Raw genomic sequence first — 16502 nt, 5'->3', positions numbered from 1 at the left:
GGTCTGGTGATGAAGACGAGGATCAGTGAAGAGAACTCCTCGACGGTTCACAGTAGCTACCTTGTGTTTGGACTTGATAAATTTGTATTGATGAGAACTTTCCACCTAGATGGATTGTGACTGTATTAAGGGTCTGGTGATGAAGACGAGGAACAGTGAAGAGAACTCCTCGACGGTTCACAGTAGCTACCTTGTGTTTGGACTTGATAATTTTGTATTGATAAGAACTTTTCACTTAGATAGGTTGTGACTGTACACACGCAGTAGGTATGCTAACACTAAAAATAAAAAAAATAAAAATTTTAATAAAAAAATTCAACCGACTTCCGTGTCGTGTTTTAATGGGGTTGGCAACTGTCAAATTGGCGCTAGCATAGCTTTCACCGAAACAATAATACTTTGTGAAGAATAATTGGTAAAATATTTATTTTCAAAATGCCAAAGATATGTGAAGTGCCCCAATGTAAAGAAATCGGCGCCCACCAATTTCCTGCAGGTGTAGAAATTAGAAAAAAGTGGTTAAAAGCCATAAGGCGACCTAACTTTAAGCCTGAAAATAATTCTAGGTTATGTAGACTTCACTTCCTAGAAACGGATTATCAAAATATTAGTAATTATACAGGTATATCTTGATATAATATTTAAATACAGTCCTAAAATCCATGTCAACTCAGTAATTTTAAACACGATTTGCTTGATTGTAGGTACTGTACATCTGCATCGGTATTTGAAAAAAACTGCTGTTCCATCTGTGTTTCCTTGGACAACAAAAAGTCTATCTGAAGCAGCTAAATGTCGAGAGGAAAGGTTGTTAGCTCGTAACTCTAGAAAATCACTTTTTCAACAGACCGATACTGTTCAACCATTTAAATTTGAGGTCTTGAGACACTCTGAAAATAGTGGTAATCTTACCCAAGAATATGACATCAGCATCCCTAATATTGCCAATGAAGTATACATAGAGACGGAAGTAACAGAGGAATCCATACGTGAAACCCCAATACAACAGGCAACAGTTGGAGTACAAACAAGTGCAATCCTTAAAATATTTTCTACCGAATTATTGTTAACTGATGATGAGGCAGTCATGTTTTATACTGGCTTAGAATCATATTCTAAATTTCAACTAGTTCTGAGTACTCTTTTACCAATGGCGAATAATTTGAATTATCGTTGGAGCAAAGTTATAGGGCTTTCAGTGGAGGAACAGTTTTTAATATTGTTAATAAAGCTCAGACGCAATAAACCTGATTTTGAGCTTGCTAAAATGTTTAATGTAAGCAAAACAGTAGTATCTAATATAATAGTTACATGGGTTAATTTTATATATGATGTGTGGTCAATGATTGATATTTGGCCGCAACGTGATTTAGTGGATTATCATATGCCTCAGATTTTTAAAAATGAAAGTAGCAAAACAAGGGTAATTATTGATGCAACAGAGGTTCCTATTGCAAAGCCAAGTAATCCTATATCACAGAAAGCCACATACAGTGCATATAAAAACACAAACACTTTGAAATTTTTAATTGGATCAACACCAGGTGGCCTTCTAGTTTATTGTTCAGATGGGTATGGTGGAGCTACTAGTGACAGGCAAATGATTGAACGCAGCTCATTAATAAAGATTTGTGATGAAGGTGACAGTATTATGGCTGATAGAGGATTTAATGTACAGGACTTGTTTGCCTCTAAAAATATCACAATCAACATACCAACTTTTTTGAAAGGTCGTTCACAGTTGCCTGGTGTTGTTCTAAAGCGGGATCAGAGACTTACCAGTCAACGGGTACATATTGAAAGGCTAATTGGTTTGACAAAAACTTATAAGATTCTACAAACACCAATAATCTCATTTTATGTTCCTATTGCCTCAAAAATATTCTTTATATGCATGATGTTATGCAATTTTAGAGAAAAAATTGTAAATAAAAACAAAAAAGCATAGTTACATGTATAGTATCTGTAGTAGGTGTGTTAAATGCTTTGTTTGTTAATAATAATGAAAGAGTCATCGCATAATAATTTTAAGAACAAATTAGGCAGTTGTAATATAAAACAAAGTTAAATTTAACTGTTATGTAACAATGTTATAGAAATATGTCATTCATATTTATCTGAACTTTTATAGATAGTATAATTGTATGTCTTAAAGTACCTTAAATACTATTAAAATAAAAGACTTAAACCTTATTGACTTCTTTTCTTTATTAAATCATACTCATTATATAATAGTTGTTTTAAAATCTCAGCTTTAAAATAATTATAATAAAAATTATCCAATTTATTTAACATGTTGTTAATAAATTCATTGTCTCTTGAAACAAAAATTACAACCATTTCTTTATATGTGTACACAATTAAATTACAATATAATTTTTCAGTGCAATACAACTGGCCTTGAATTTGGTAGTAATATGGACTACTCTTTTTATCACTAATGTTTTATTAATATTATCGTACACTAGATAGGGTACTGTAACAGGTGAAATCATTTTATTCCTACTAGTGTATGGGCATTTAATTTCTATGATGGTCTCATTACCTAGTAGACCATCAGGAGTAGCTCCTAAGTAGGGCCTTTCCTTATTTATAAACAGGCCACATGGTTCAATATTGACATCATACTTTTTTACATATTCCTTTAATGCAACTGACTCATTCAAAATGCCATGAGTTGTTGCCCTTGATTTGAAATTTCTTTCGTTTAAAATTATTTTACTAAAACCTGGCTTTGAGGAGTCTCTTAAATGGCAAACTGTGTAAAACTTGCTTGCAGTAATCCTATATTTTCTCTCTTCATGCCACAATGAAGAATCTTTTTGTCTTCTTGTATTTTTTTCAATATTATTAATAGTAAAATTGGTGACATGTAACAAATTTAACTTTTCCAGCAATTCATCTTCTGGATTTTTGGATGTATATGCATGATCCCATACAATAGCGTAAGGATTTGCTGGTTCAAACAACTGTTTGAAAGGCATTGTCGAATTTGGAAAATTTAAAATAAGGCTACGAAATTTTGTATTGTAATTTTCTTTACAAATATTTTGAATTGGGTAAGGGGTAAATTTTTTAGCTGGCTTCTTTTTTGGTAACTTATGAGCTACTAATGGAGATGCCGTAAAGGGCCCTTTAGGGACATGAAATGTCTGCAGTTGCTGTGTACATACTTGATGAAGCAATATAACCTTGTCCCTAACCATGTGTGCGATACCATGTAAAAGTACACCAACATGCTTGCACTTTGCCTCAACACCACTTCCTGCAGGACATTCACAGTGAGATTCTTGTGGAGTTCCATTTTGGTGTAACTTCACATGGACTTCATACTGTAGAGCTTTCATGGTTTTTTTACAGACTCCTTTAATAAATGTGGTGTCACCTACATTTGAAGCTCTCGCAAGGATGAGGTATCTGGACTCATATAATGTTTTAGCTTCATCCAGTTTTTTATTAGTACTGTAAGAAGATTAAGCAAATATTAGTTCTTGGTTTTCAAGCATAAATATATTAATATCTAGGTAACTACAAAAAAATACACTACTCACAAGCAAAAGTATTGCCTTATATGCAATTCATTTAGTGGTGGCAACATAGTATTACTATTAATATCCCAATATGTGTTGGCATCAGGAACTTGCATTGAAGGATCATCGTTTTCTGGAATGGCAGTATTCCCAAAATTAAAATTTTGGTCATACAGTTCCAATCTGCAAGAAAAATATTACAAAATTAGACAACCATGAAACTTAGATAGGTACTTAAACAAAACCTTAACATACATACATTTTATACATTAACATACACTTTATTAATTTTTAAACAAATATAAGTCAAAACAGAACGCATATTTCTAACAATAACTACTTGGAATCACATATTTCTTTAATAAACTCGTAGTGAAAAGTTTTAAGGTTATACCTTTCAACAAGATCTGCTTTCTTTCCTTTAAGCGATGCACCTCGTTTTTTCAATTCCGCCTTTAGTTCACATATCCGCCATGTCGAATACGTTTGTTTTAAAGCGTCCATCGTAGTAACTTGTTGAAAAAAAAAGCTCGAAGTAAACACAGGAATTCAAAACAACTTTGACAGGTTAAAGCTATGCTAGCGCCATCTGCTAAAAGTTTTTAGCGGCCAACCCCTTTAATTAAAGCTGTTTCTGAAAGAACCACAGAAAATTTGTAGTTTAAACGTGTTTAATTAAAACATCACTTGCTTGGCACCGCCTTCAAACTGATCAGAAGGTAGCACATAGGTAGCATGTTATTTTTTGCTTTTTAGTTAAAGTTATTTTTTGAGCTGGAAGTCGGTTGAATTTTTTTATTAATTACTGGTTGCTGTCTACTCGTCAACAGATGGCGCAGCTCTGAGCGTAATCTGAAATTTTTTTATATTGTATTTTCAAGGCCAGATAACATAAAAAGCTTGTTTAAAAATTTGGTATTTCTTTTCTTTTGAGCATTAGCTAAAGAACTGGAAAAAATATCGAAGTACGAACGGGCCTTGTTTGTACTCGACTAAATTACTAAAGTCGTCCGAACTAGGCTTAAAGAGTAGCAACACAGACAGACAATAAAGTAAATAAAAGTTAGCATAATCCACCATAATCTATGTGTGTTTCAGTATTATCTATGGTATATATATTGTACTCTGTGGTGTGTGCTATTTTATTTTGTATCTACAGTATCTATTAATCTGTGGTACCTACTATATTTTGTTTGATATTCAATGTACTCTATGTGTTTGGATTTGGATTAATGTTGGGATGGGAATGGTCGGAAATTTGGGATCGAAATATCTTAAATTTCATGTAATTTTTAATGTACATAGTTACATAGTTACAGTCTCCTGTTACAATCTTACAGACGTAAGGATGAATGCGTATATTTATTTACTTAATAATCATTGCTAACGGGGATAAAATACACTACACAGTGGAAGTATTTTGTGTACCACGAACATGGCTTTAATTAAAAATAACGGGCCCATAATAGACCCAGCGCTGTGTAGATGCTGCAGGGCAATAAAAAAGTGCAGGCTATTGACGGCCGAGTATACTTGGATGGAAAAGAAAGAAGTTTACGCTGACATGATTATGGATTGTTTCGGGATACTAGTAAGTTCTTTTGCTTTTTTTTTGTTTATTAACAAGTTGTCTTGTCTGCGATCTCACCTGATTGATGTTGTGACGATGAGGATGCAGTCAAGATGGTAGCAGGATTAAAAGGTAAACCTAATAAGAGGCCCTGGGAATCCAGGTATACTCACACATAAAAGTAAATAAAGATGACAATATTAAATAGAATTATTTAACCAGATAAAAGAATCTGGTTAAATAATTTGCTAAGTAAAAGTAGTTCTGCTTCATCATTCTTCTTGCTCAAGAACTATGCCAGTGTACCAAAGTGGCGAAGTAAAATTTGAAGCTGTATTTTTGACTAACAATAAAGCGAACAAACAAACCTGAGACAAATATCTTAGCATTCCATGGATTCACTGTGCCTGGTCCATCTCGTGGTAGAGAGAAAAACTCTAAGCAGAGTCTTGGACTTGTGACAACAGGATGTAGGGCTAAGGAATTCCTTGACGATCGATCAACACTCCCCTCCTTTGCTCCGTTGTTGTTGTTCTCCCTGCCTAGCCAAATTTGGTAATATCCTATTAGAGCAGAAATCCCCACAATAATGCATATTGCGGGGATTGTAAAGTTTTCTAGTTGTGGAAATCAAACCCGTTGTGGGTGGTTCAGGTACAAGTATTTTTCAACCTCACCCTCTTTGTTTTTATCACGATTTTAAAGTTTTTGCATTGAAGAACAACTTTTGGTAGGTCAGATAGTTTTTCCTATTCTTACAGTAATAATTGACGGAACAAATTTAATGCCCTACTGATATTAAGTGTAAAACTAAACCTATAATAGAGCTCTTCACTGCATAAACCACATCCTACAATAATCTGAATCTCTGGAATATGCCTCTTGGAAGCCATGTCTAAGTGTCGCCACACGCGACAGCCACAAACAGCCACAAGAAGCAAGAAGGAACCACAACAGTAGCTGAAGCGCGCGACTGCCATTTGTGGCCGGTGGTCGACACTTGTGTTCTGCTATTTTTTTTAATCCATATATGCAGTATAATCATCGCGCAAGTGGCGTTTTGTGTCGGCGTTTAGTGGCCGCTGCAGGCCACAAGAAGCAAGCAGCGACGATTGTTGCGTGTGGCTGCCACCGGCGTCAACCGTGTGCGGTGACTCCATATATAATACAGGAAATATGGCCTGTGTGTGGGAGCCCTGACATGCCTCTAATTTCACTTGCACCAGTCTTCACACTGAAAGCTGATGATGGCTTAATCACATAGTTGTATTTAATGATTAAAGAATTAAAACAACATAATTATATGCCATATATACCAATTACAATAGAACCTGCATCATTAGATGATACCCCTCTGTCAAAAGTATATGATCACAATCTAATGTGTTGTCCAGGTCTTGCTGGTCAAAGAAAAAAGAATGTTGGAGCTGGATGTGTAATACTCCAGTCTTAACAACAATATAAATGTCTTATGGGATACTCATGTCATACCAACATCAATCCTAAAACCCATCTGCTCATAGTCTTTTTGACAGATTGCACGATATTTCATGAAACAAACAAAAACACAAAGGTCTTGCTGATGGCAAAGACGTACCCCCAAGCGATTTAGCGTTCCGGTATGTCGTGTAGAAACCGAAATAAGTCTCGATTTTTATCCTTCTCCTAACAACAACTTAGCCCTCCATCCATCAGGTAAGATTGTAGTCAAGGGCTAACTTGTAAAGATTTTTCGTAACTCATTCACCAACTTACTTCCGAAGTCCAGCATGCGTAATTAATTTTAGCAGACTCAGATAAGATTACAAAAATAACAAAACTAATGTCGTACACATCTCAAACTGTAACCAAAAACCTTTAGTGGAGTCACGCACTTGTGAACGATGTGTGTAGGGTTAAAAGATCCTTTGACTGTTAACAAACACTCCCCTTTTCCACTCAAGTCACTCTCCCCGGCTATCCCAATCCCAAGTAACCCATAAAGAATTACACAACAAGATATGTGGACGGCTCGAACGCCACGAGCACACTGAAGCCAACACGAGATCGAGCGACGTCATATCCGTCACAGACTACTATTTCCTACACTATTTATTAAAAACATGTAAAGGAGATCATTCACGCTCCATACATTTCTGGGCTCTTTTTTGAAAGTGCCGGCCAACAAAAAGAAATGGCACGACTCGTTAGAATTAGCCATTTGGAGCAATAGCTAATATGGCATAAAAGTTGTAGGAGGGCTCTGAACCAAGTTATACAGGTTCGACGATTCGTTATTTCCATACATTTTGTCGATTTTCAAAAGTGCCCGCCAAGAAAAAAAACTGATACGTATCGTTAGAACTGCCCATTTGGTGCAATAGTTAGTATGGCACAAAGATTGTATTTCTAGTTTTTTTCTTAGAGGGCACTTTTAAAAGTTGACAAAATGTATGGAAATAACGAATCATCGAACTTGTATAATTTGATTCAGAGCCACCTGACGAATTTTATGCAATATTAGCTATGACTACAAATTAATAGAATTCGAAATATTAAAAGAAATTGATTCGCGCAATTTTTTTTCGTTGGCCGGCACTTTCAAAAAGGGCCCAAAATGAATGATCCCCTTTAAAAGCGGCTAACGCGGCGATAACATGAAGTTTTATTTTAAAATGGTTGATGATAGTAAATTTGCTCGGCAGCTATCGCACGTGGACGACGAGGCCAAGGACAGCGGCGTGTGCGCCACGTGCGTGGTGCGGCTCCGGGACGCGTGCGCGCTGCGTCTGCAGGTGCTGCAGTGCGAGGAGCTGTTCCTCAGCGCCAAGCTGGAGGACAAGGACGGTACGATGTTTGTTTGTCTATTTCAATTTTAAAAAAAAGTGTCTGTAGACCACACTACTTTTTTTTTCTGTGTTGTAAAGTACCAATTTGGTACTTCATAAAATTACGATCTAGCTTACTTATGTGACTAATTAGTAATTTAACTTTAATATAAATTATTATTATACTAAGATAATGTCCAAAAACTTAATCTTAGTCTTTCACTAACTATTACGTCTTCATTTCACTTTGTTCACGTGATCTTTCATGACCACACTAGACCACACTACTGAAGTAAAACTTGTGAAGGTTCAGAGTGATTTCGAAATAATATTCACCGTTCATACAGTTGTTAAGGTCTGTTTCCTGTCATGATACGTCAATATACCGATGTATCATGACGTAGTATCATGACACTAAGAATAATAATTAAAATTCATTAATAACACCAATAATTAAAATTGCCAACAAACTTATTTCAAAAATAAAAAAACAAAGCGTCATGTATGAGCCACATCGCAACAGATTCTTGAATTGTACAAAAAGAGATTGTTTCGAAAAGTTCTCTAAGAACGCCATCTAGTAGTAGTTTAAAATAACATACACTGTTTCACTATGTGTGTAGACGGCAGCACGCATTTTGAAAACCTCGGCCGATGGGAAAAAGGAGAAGAAAAATTCAGTCACGAGTAGATTCAGTCATTATTTGATTGTTTATTATAGGAAGCAAGATTTGTTTCAGAAAACAAGAAGATTGCCGACATAGAGCTAAAAACTGAGCCAAAAGATGACGTCAGTGACAACAACTCCATTGGCCATGATGAAGTCAACGATGTGGTGCCCATACACTTTGCTGCTACTCCGCCTAAAGGTAGGCTATCTAAGTGTATATTAGAAATGCGAAAGTGTATCTGTCTGTCTAAAATCTTTTAACAACAAAATTAGATTAGTAGACTAAATGTGACCAGTATTCCCATTCGCCGCCAACTAGTCAGAATTACCTTGTGAAATATTCATGATTCTTAACCCATATTCGGCTCACTGCTGAGCTCGAGTCTCCTCTCAGAATGAGACGGGTTAGGCCTATAGTCCACCACGCTGGCCCAATGCGGATTGGCAGACTTCACACACACAGAGAATTAAGAAAATTCTTTAGTATGCAAGTTTCCTCACGATATTTTTCCTTCACTGTTTGAAACACGTGATATTTAATTTCTGAAAATGCACACAACTGAAAAGTTGGAGGTGCATGCCCCGGACTAGATTTGAAACTACGCCCTCCGGAATCGGAGGCTCAAGTCACATCCACTGGGCTATCACGGCTCTGTTATATTAGAAATGCGAAAGTGTATCAAAATCAAAATCAAAATCAAAAATCATTTATTTCAAGTAGGCTCAGTTTACAAGCACTTTTGACACGTCAGTTGACTATTTGTAAAGATTCTACCACCGGTTCGGAAGGCAGGTTCTGCTGAGAAGATACCGGCAAGAAACTCAACAGTTGCTCTTTTGAAAAAGTCATACAGTATTATAATTTACAATTGATAACAATTACTGTTTACATTTCTTATAGTTTTACTTTCTGTGTGAAGGTGGAAGCTGATCCAACGGCCTCCAAGCATCTTTATCATTAAGGAACTCATCAATGTTGTAGTACCCTCGACTAAGTAAATGTTTTTAACACATTGCAAATCAAATCAAAAATCAAAAATCATTTATTTCAAGTATCTGTCTGTCTATAATCTTTTGACGACTAAATTAGATTAGTAGACTAAATGTGACCAGTATTCCCATTCGTCGCCAGAATAAATCTTGTGAAATATTATGAATATTAATAATACTCCTTCAATTCTCAGGTGTCCGTCCAGGTTTCCTCACGGTGTTTTTCCTTCACCGTTTGAAACACGTGATATTTAATTACTTAAAATGCACACAACTGAAAAGTTGGAGGTGCACGCCTCGGACTAGATTCGAACCTACGCCCTCCGGAATCGTAGGTAGAGGTCATATCCACTGGGCTATCACAATGAGTTGAGCTATTATAGCTAGTTATATAGAAGCTTTGAGTTTGTAGGAAAGGAATTTTTGTAATTCAATTTTGAAAAAGGTTAAATATTTAAATATTTCTATATTATTTTATTATAGAAATATATTAAATTCTAGACGCCGCGCGGTTTCACTAGCGTGGTGCCCGTAGAAATGCTGGGATAAAATATAGTCTATAGCACTCGGGGATAGCATAGCTTCATAGCAGTGAAAGAATTTTTCAAATCGGTATAGCAGTTTCAGAGCCTATTCAAAACATACAAACAAACAATCAAATCTTTCCTCTTTATAATATTAGTATAGATATCTATTTTTAAGGTTATACTTTTAAAAAAATCTATATAGATGATTAGGGTTCCTTAGTTTTTTTCTGTTTGTTTAATTTAGTTTTTTTAGTTAATCCATACTTTAATATTTAAGTCAAGTTAATTTTGTCTGTTCCATTTTGACGGCTAAATAGCTTGAAAATTAAGAATTTTATTCATCTATTGTATTTTTTGAAAATTATGAAAGAGATAGAGAAAAAATAAAAGAGGCATACATACAGGATAATATTCTAAAGTAAAATTTTAAAATTATCTTATTTATCAGATGTCAAACCGAAAGAAGAAGAGAAGACACAAATAGAGAAAGAGAAGGAGATCCCAAAAGACATGGACGTAGACCACGACGACATAGACGATGCAGATTACCACGACAACGGCATCAACGACTACTCTTCATCAGACTCTGACAAACCCATCAAGAGGAAGGTCAAAACGAAGAAGACTAAGAGCAAAAGCAGCGGGACAAAGAAGAAGGTGGGGAAGAAGAAAGGCACAAAGGTCAAAAAGAAGAGTAAAAAAGAAGGTTGGTACTGTTACATTCTTTTTTTTTAACTGCTAATAGCTGACCCAAGACCGACAGATATTGTATTGTAATAAACCAATTTTGAATGTCTGGACCCTTGTAACCTGCCATGTTCGTTCATTTTAATCTTTATATAGATAGAACAGCAGACGCTCCACAGTTTCACCTGTGTATTTCCCTTTCCAGTTAGAATACAGAGATTAAAATATATATGACACTCACAAATAACGTGACTTTCTGTAAAAAAATTAGCAGTTCTAGACAACTGATAGAAGTGAAAACTTCTAAAAGGTATATGTATTTAGAAAATTTTAATTTTTAAGAAGTCAAATTCGGTTTAGTATATCACGAAATTACGCCCTACAAATTCATAAACCTTGTCTTCTTTATAATATTAGTATAGAACTGTAGACGCAATGAAGAAGATATATTCGAAAGTTCGAAAGGCAAATTGTTTATTAATTAACTCCTCTAATGCGTTGCTTGTATATTACGTAATAATGAAAAGAATTGTTTGATCTAAAAGTCGTCATTATAGCGAAAATCATGAGTGTTATGGGATTTTCCAAATTAAATTTTTTTACTTGCTTTATGAAACACTATTTACGATATTTTTCAGAGTCATCAATGGACGAGGAATTGAAAATAAAGAAAGCGCCAATAGAAAAGAAAAATACTTATGACCGTGATCTAGACTGCATGTCTGAAGAGAACCTCCTCACAATCATACAATACTCATACGTTTGTCCATTCAAGAACAGAAGGAACAACTATTACTGCTTCTACTGCAAAGACTATTACCCCAAACCCGAAGATCTAAGAGAACACACAATATCCCACGACACGAAACCCTTCCAACTGCTGATGGGTTACAAAAAGATGCCAAAACTCGACATAACGAGGATAGACTGTCGGTTGTGTCAAGTAAAAATCAACGACTTGGAACTATTCAAACACCACATCGACCAAGTGCACAACAAGAAGATATATTTCGAAGCACCGGACAAGATGTTGCTGTACAGACTGACGTGGAACGATTTAGTGTGTGTCATGTGCAACGGTGTGTACGAAGACTTCAATACGTTGAACACACACATGGTGGAGCATTTCAGCAATTACACATGCGACGTATGTGGACTGTGTTTCCTCGAGAAGCCCCGGTTGGATGCTCATTTGAAACGGCATAAGGACGACGAACGGCATACGTGTGAAGTGTGCGGCAAAGTGTTCAAATCAAACCATTACAAGGACATGCATGTCGATATAGTGCATAAAAAGAAAGCAATAATCCGTTGTCCCCGCTGTGATGAGTGTTTCATGTCTTATGCGTTGAAAAATAAACATTTGACCGAAGCGCACGGTCAAAAACGTACCTATCCGTGTAATTTGTGTGACAAAGTGTACAACAGACAGAAGACGTTAACGGAGCACCAACGTAGGAACCACCAGAAGGTACTGAAGCACCAGTGTGAGTATTGCGATCAGAGATTCTATTTACCGTCCCGTTTGAAGGAACACATAGCAACACACACTGGAGAAAGGAACTTTAGGTGCGAACACTGCGACAAGAGTTACCCCCGACTCAAGTCGTTGCAATATCACATTAGAACACACACAAATGACAGACGGTACAGATGTCACATATGCGGTCAAGCGTTCATACAGAATGCCAGTTTGAAATCTCATATAAAAAGCCATCACCCGGAATGTGATATTGATGGGTGTTATTTCTAATTTGTAATTCCATTTGTGGTACGAAAGTTGACAACATTATGCAGCTGTGATACATAGTCTTAGTCTTAACGCCGTGACATTTGGCATGCTAGTTAAATTTCAAAAGAGATTAAACAATATTTGGATAGAAGCAGGCGTTACTTTGCGGAAGTTCATCATGATTATATAATGATTTATTTATTTTGCTATCATCCGCGAAAAGTCGACGAACCCATGCGACAACGTCACCCAGGTCCGGCAAAATACTCTCTACGTACGTTTCACCCCGAAACCGGAGCATCCTCAGGAGATGTTGACTCTACAACGTGCAATTGCAAAGACTTTCGCATGGGTTCGTCGACTTTTCGCGGATGATAGCAAAATAAATAAATCATTATATAAACAATATTTGTTTACGACTTAACTTTGTGTAAATATATAAATAAGATTTTACAAAATAGATAGTTGCAATATCACATCAAAACACATAATAGATAGATAATATTCACAGTGACACATTGCACATAGGATGCCTAGTTAAATTTTGGCCAAACATATTTTTCATACAAAATCTAGGAAACCACAAACTAGATTAAAAGCAACTTAACACTGTTACTACTGTAATGAGCTTTTATTTGACATATTTATTTGACTAAATAACTGATGAACATTACTTAACTGTATATATCTGGCAACCCCACAGTTGCAGTTTGAAAAGCAGGCAACCTTTACGTTTTCAATTCTGTTGACTATGATTTAACTAAGCGTAGGTTAAATAAATGTAATTTGAAAAAATGTCATTTAATTCTATCTGGTTGCACTTTTACTAGGCAACCTATTTACAATTTGTCAACGTGAATATTGTCTAAAATTTATTTGTTATCTTAAATAAATAACAGATGTGGCTATATATTTCTTACGCCAGATCTTAGGCAATCATTACAATTACTCACTTACTTACTTACTTTTTGTAAACTTACAAATGTCTACAAATGACAGGCTTTAAAGTTAATGTTCCAACTTTCGTGACATAAGCTATATTACAATTTTCATTATTAGTTTAATTTATACAATGTTTTGTTAGCAATTTTAAATATTGGTCCTACTAAGTCATGATACTACGTCATGATACGTCAATGTACCGGCGTATCATGACGTAGTATCATGACATTATCTCAATTTATTATTTACAATTGCTAAGGTCTGTCGTAGTATAATGACTTAGTAGGGCCAAAATTTAAAATTTCTAACAGTTTAGTTATGTAGGCATTTAATGACTCGAGGTCGTAATAAAAATTGCATTTATATGAAGAAAATGACATGTTTGAAAAATCAATGAAATTATTTATTTAGTATGCTTATTTTAATTTTTACATCATTTACAAACACTGATAATATTCGATTTGTTAATAATAATTATACACATAATATCATTTGTGCTAATTGTTAAAAAATTGTGTTCAATCAGATAGACTTAAGATGCGAGCTAACCATCGACCTCCTATTAAAGAGTGGAGGCACAATCAGCAATGTAACTTCTTGGCACTCGATTCAAGTAGACGAATTTGCAAACTCAACCTTAAACTAAATGCTTAAGGTTGAATATATCTAAAGGCCTTTAGGTATTTCTTTACAAGTACACAAATTTTCTTTACAAATAATTCTAAAACTGTCAAAGAAAAATTAGCTAGCTCTTATGTGAAATTTTCTACATGATTGTGCATCCTTTTATTTTAAAGGAGTGATATAACATAAGCTATCTCTTTTTTGGCAATGAGATAAAAGAGAGATCGATATTTATGTTGTCTTTAGTTGCAAAGGGATGAAAAAGAGAGCGATATTTATGCTATCTCTTCCTTATAACATTAGACTATTGGTCTGAGATCCAGCATCACAAATATATACCCTCATCTGTTATTTATTAGTGATAAGAAATAAATGATAGATAATGTTCACAGTGACGCAATGCAAATAGGTTGCCTAGTTAAATTGCCGCCAAACACATGTTTTCATACAAAATCTAAGAAACCATTAACTAGAGAAATCTTTGTTATTAAAATCTCAAGTAGATATGGATAATATAATTTAATAATCTATACTAATATAATAAAGCTGAAGAGTTTGTTTGTTTGTTTGTTTGTTTGATTGAACGCGCTAATCTCTGGAACTACTGGTCTGATTTGCAAAATTCTTTCAGTGTTAGATAGCCTATTTATCGAGGAAGGCTATAGGCTATAGGCTATATATTATCCCTGTATTCCTACGGGAACGGGAACCACGCGGGTGAAACCGCGCGGCGTCAGCCAGTAGAATAATAAAATTATATTTACAGATTGTTCATTGATGTTATTTCCGCAATACTCTCAAAGTCTACATGTGTAACATCTGCTACTAATCTCGAGGACGAGGCGCGAATATAATTATGATAGAACTTCATCAAAGACAACTTGATAAAGTTAAATTGAGCATAAAATAAGCTTTCATTAATTATTATCTGTTTATATCTGGCAACCCCACAGTTGCAGTGTGAAAGCAGACAACCTTGACATTTTCAATTCTGTTGACTGTAGGGTATATTCTTTGAACTAGTGTATGATATTTGTTAATTAAGCAAAAAGGGAAGTAGATCAAATAAATGTATTCAAAAAATATATCATTTAATAATCACCAGGTGCAATTTCTCTAGGCAACCTATTTGCAATGTGCCAATGTGAATGTTTTCTATCATTTATTTCTTATCCGGAATAAATACCAGAGTGCCTGGTGGCAGTTTTCATACTGTGACGGTCGCGTACCGTAAACGCGAAATTCTAAGGAATTGAAACAGCACCATCTAGTGGCGCTACTGCACAACTGCACAATTCGCGTTTACGTTTACGCGAACGTCACAGTATGAAAACATTGAAAACTCTTACTAGGCATTCAGATGACGGTATATATTTGTTATGCTGTATCTCGTACCTTATGTCTATAACAAATGTATTGGCTTTAAGTAACTACTCATCACAGTATTGTAAAAAGAATCAATTAAATGAACACAATAGTCACTTTAGTTTAATTTTATAAACAATTTATAGTATTATTTTTTATTTGCTAAGACTAATCTACTAAGTTGATGTAAAATTTTACAAATAAAAAACATCACAAATATTCAATAACAGTATGATCTAAGATTATTTTAAATTATTAATTTTTTAATAAAATTATACATTGAGAATTTGTTGTTTTATTCTACATCTTATTTTAAACATTAAAAATGATTTATTTTGAGAATAATGCTTTTTAAATGGCTTTAAAAAAAAAGGAGGTTCTCAATTATGTATGCGTATGTTCTTTTTATATGTTAGCACTTTTGACTGTGATCACACCTATAATGTTAAGTGATGATGCAGTCTAAGATAGAACCACGTACTTTGAAGAGGCACAAGTTTATACCCGTGCTTCCGATCGCGACGGTTTCTACACATCATCGTACCGGAACGCTAAATCGCTTAGCGGTACTTTATGATGGTAACTAGCCACGGCCGAAGCCTACCACCAGACCAGACCTGAGCCAATTTAGAAATTAAACAATCCTAAACTTCCCTGTGCTGCGAATACTGAACACAGGACCAATTTAAACCACTCATTAGGTTTAAAGTGTATTATCGATGGCACTACCAACTGCACCAGAGAAGTTGTCAAGAATTTCTTGAAGTGTGAATATGGTTACTTAATAGGCAGTAGATCTGAAAAAGTAAACTCCATTCGTGCGTCGGAGAAGCACACTTTTTTGAAGTAGGGCAATTCTATGGGGTAAGATATTTGTTAATTTTTTTTTAAATAGGCAGAAAAAAAAAATATGACATCTATTGTTGAGTAGACGAATCACTTTGTCTACTCAACAAGAGATGGCATTGATTATAACGGAAACCACAGACAAACAATTTGATATTATCTAAAACTATTATTACACAAAATTGTTGTCACAATGAAAAAAGTGACATCTA

At 34.9% G+C, this 16502-nt stretch overlaps 3 protein-coding genes across 3 annotated transcripts; 2 read left to right on the top strand and 1 right to left on the bottom strand.

The window, feature by feature from the left end:
• Positions 1 to 324: 324 nt before the first annotated feature.
• Positions 325 to 2193, top strand: LOC112051988 (uncharacterized). The gene is made up of 2 exons (XM_024090862.2): positions 325 to 622; positions 705 to 2193. The coding sequence occupies exons 1-2, from the start codon at positions 436 to 438 to the stop codon at positions 1946 to 1948; spliced, it is 1431 nt and encodes a 476-aa protein (XP_023946630.2). The 5' UTR covers positions 325 to 435; the 3' UTR covers positions 1949 to 2193.
• On the bottom strand, positions 2189 to 4141 carry LOC128199558 (uncharacterized). Its single transcript, XM_052889633.1, has 3 exons — positions 3925 to 4141; positions 3552 to 3713; positions 2189 to 3462 (listed from the first exon to the last, which is right to left on the bottom strand). Exons 1-3 carry the CDS (start codon positions 4032 to 4034, stop codon positions 2361 to 2363), a joined length of 1374 nt encoding a protein of 457 aa, XP_052745593.1. The 5' UTR covers positions 4035 to 4141; the 3' UTR covers positions 2189 to 2360.
• Positions 4142 to 4751: 610 nt separating this feature from the next.
• On the top strand, positions 4752 to 15730 carry LOC112047088 (zinc finger protein 25). Its single transcript, XM_024084006.2, has 5 exons — positions 4752 to 5121; positions 7785 to 7926; positions 8648 to 8776; positions 10543 to 10800; positions 11420 to 15730. The coding sequence occupies exons 1-5, from the start codon at positions 4966 to 4968 to the stop codon at positions 12532 to 12534; spliced, it is 1800 nt and encodes a 599-aa protein (XP_023939774.2). The 5' UTR covers positions 4752 to 4965; the 3' UTR covers positions 12535 to 15730.
• The last annotated feature ends 772 nt before the right edge of the window (positions 15731 to 16502 follow it).

Source organism: Bicyclus anynana, chromosome 26 (genome assembly GCF_947172395.1).
Source record: "Bicyclus anynana chromosome 26, ilBicAnyn1.1, whole genome shotgun sequence".
Lineage (NCBI taxonomy): Eukaryota > Metazoa > Arthropoda > Insecta > Lepidoptera > Nymphalidae > Bicyclus > Bicyclus anynana.
The sequence above is the reverse complement of the archived record's forward strand: the minus strand, read 5'-3'. Positions and strand labels throughout refer to the sequence as shown.

Coding starts and splice junctions, on each gene's coding strand:
- LOC112051988 (XM_024090862.2), top strand. CDS start 436: ATGCCAAAGATATGTGAAGTGCCCCAATGTAAAGAAATCGGCGCCCAC. Junction 623..704: donor AAATATTAGTAATTATACAG/GTATATCTTGAT, acceptor GCTTGATTGTAG/GTACTGTACATCTGCATCGG.
- LOC128199558 (XM_052889633.1), bottom strand. CDS start 4,034: ATGGACGCTTTAAAACAAACGTATTCGACATGGCGGATATGTGAACTA. Junction 3,714..3,924: donor AAAGCAGATCTTGTTGAAAG/GTATAACCTTAA, acceptor TTTTTCTTGCAG/ATTGGAACTGTATGACCAAA. Junction 3,463..3,551: donor ATAAGGCAATACTTTTGCTT/GTGAGTAGTGTA, acceptor ATCTTCTTACAG/TACTAATAAAAAACTGGATG.
- LOC112047088 (XM_024084006.2), top strand. CDS start 4,966: ATGGCTTTAATTAAAAATAACGGGCCCATAATAGACCCAGCGCTGTGT. Junction 5,122..7,784: donor TGGATTGTTTCGGGATACTA/GTAAGTTCTTTT, acceptor TTTGCTCGGCAG/CTATCGCACGTGGACGACGA. Junction 7,927..8,647: donor CAAGCTGGAGGACAAGGACG/GTACGATGTTTG, acceptor GATTTGTTTCAG/AAAACAAGAAGATTGCCGAC.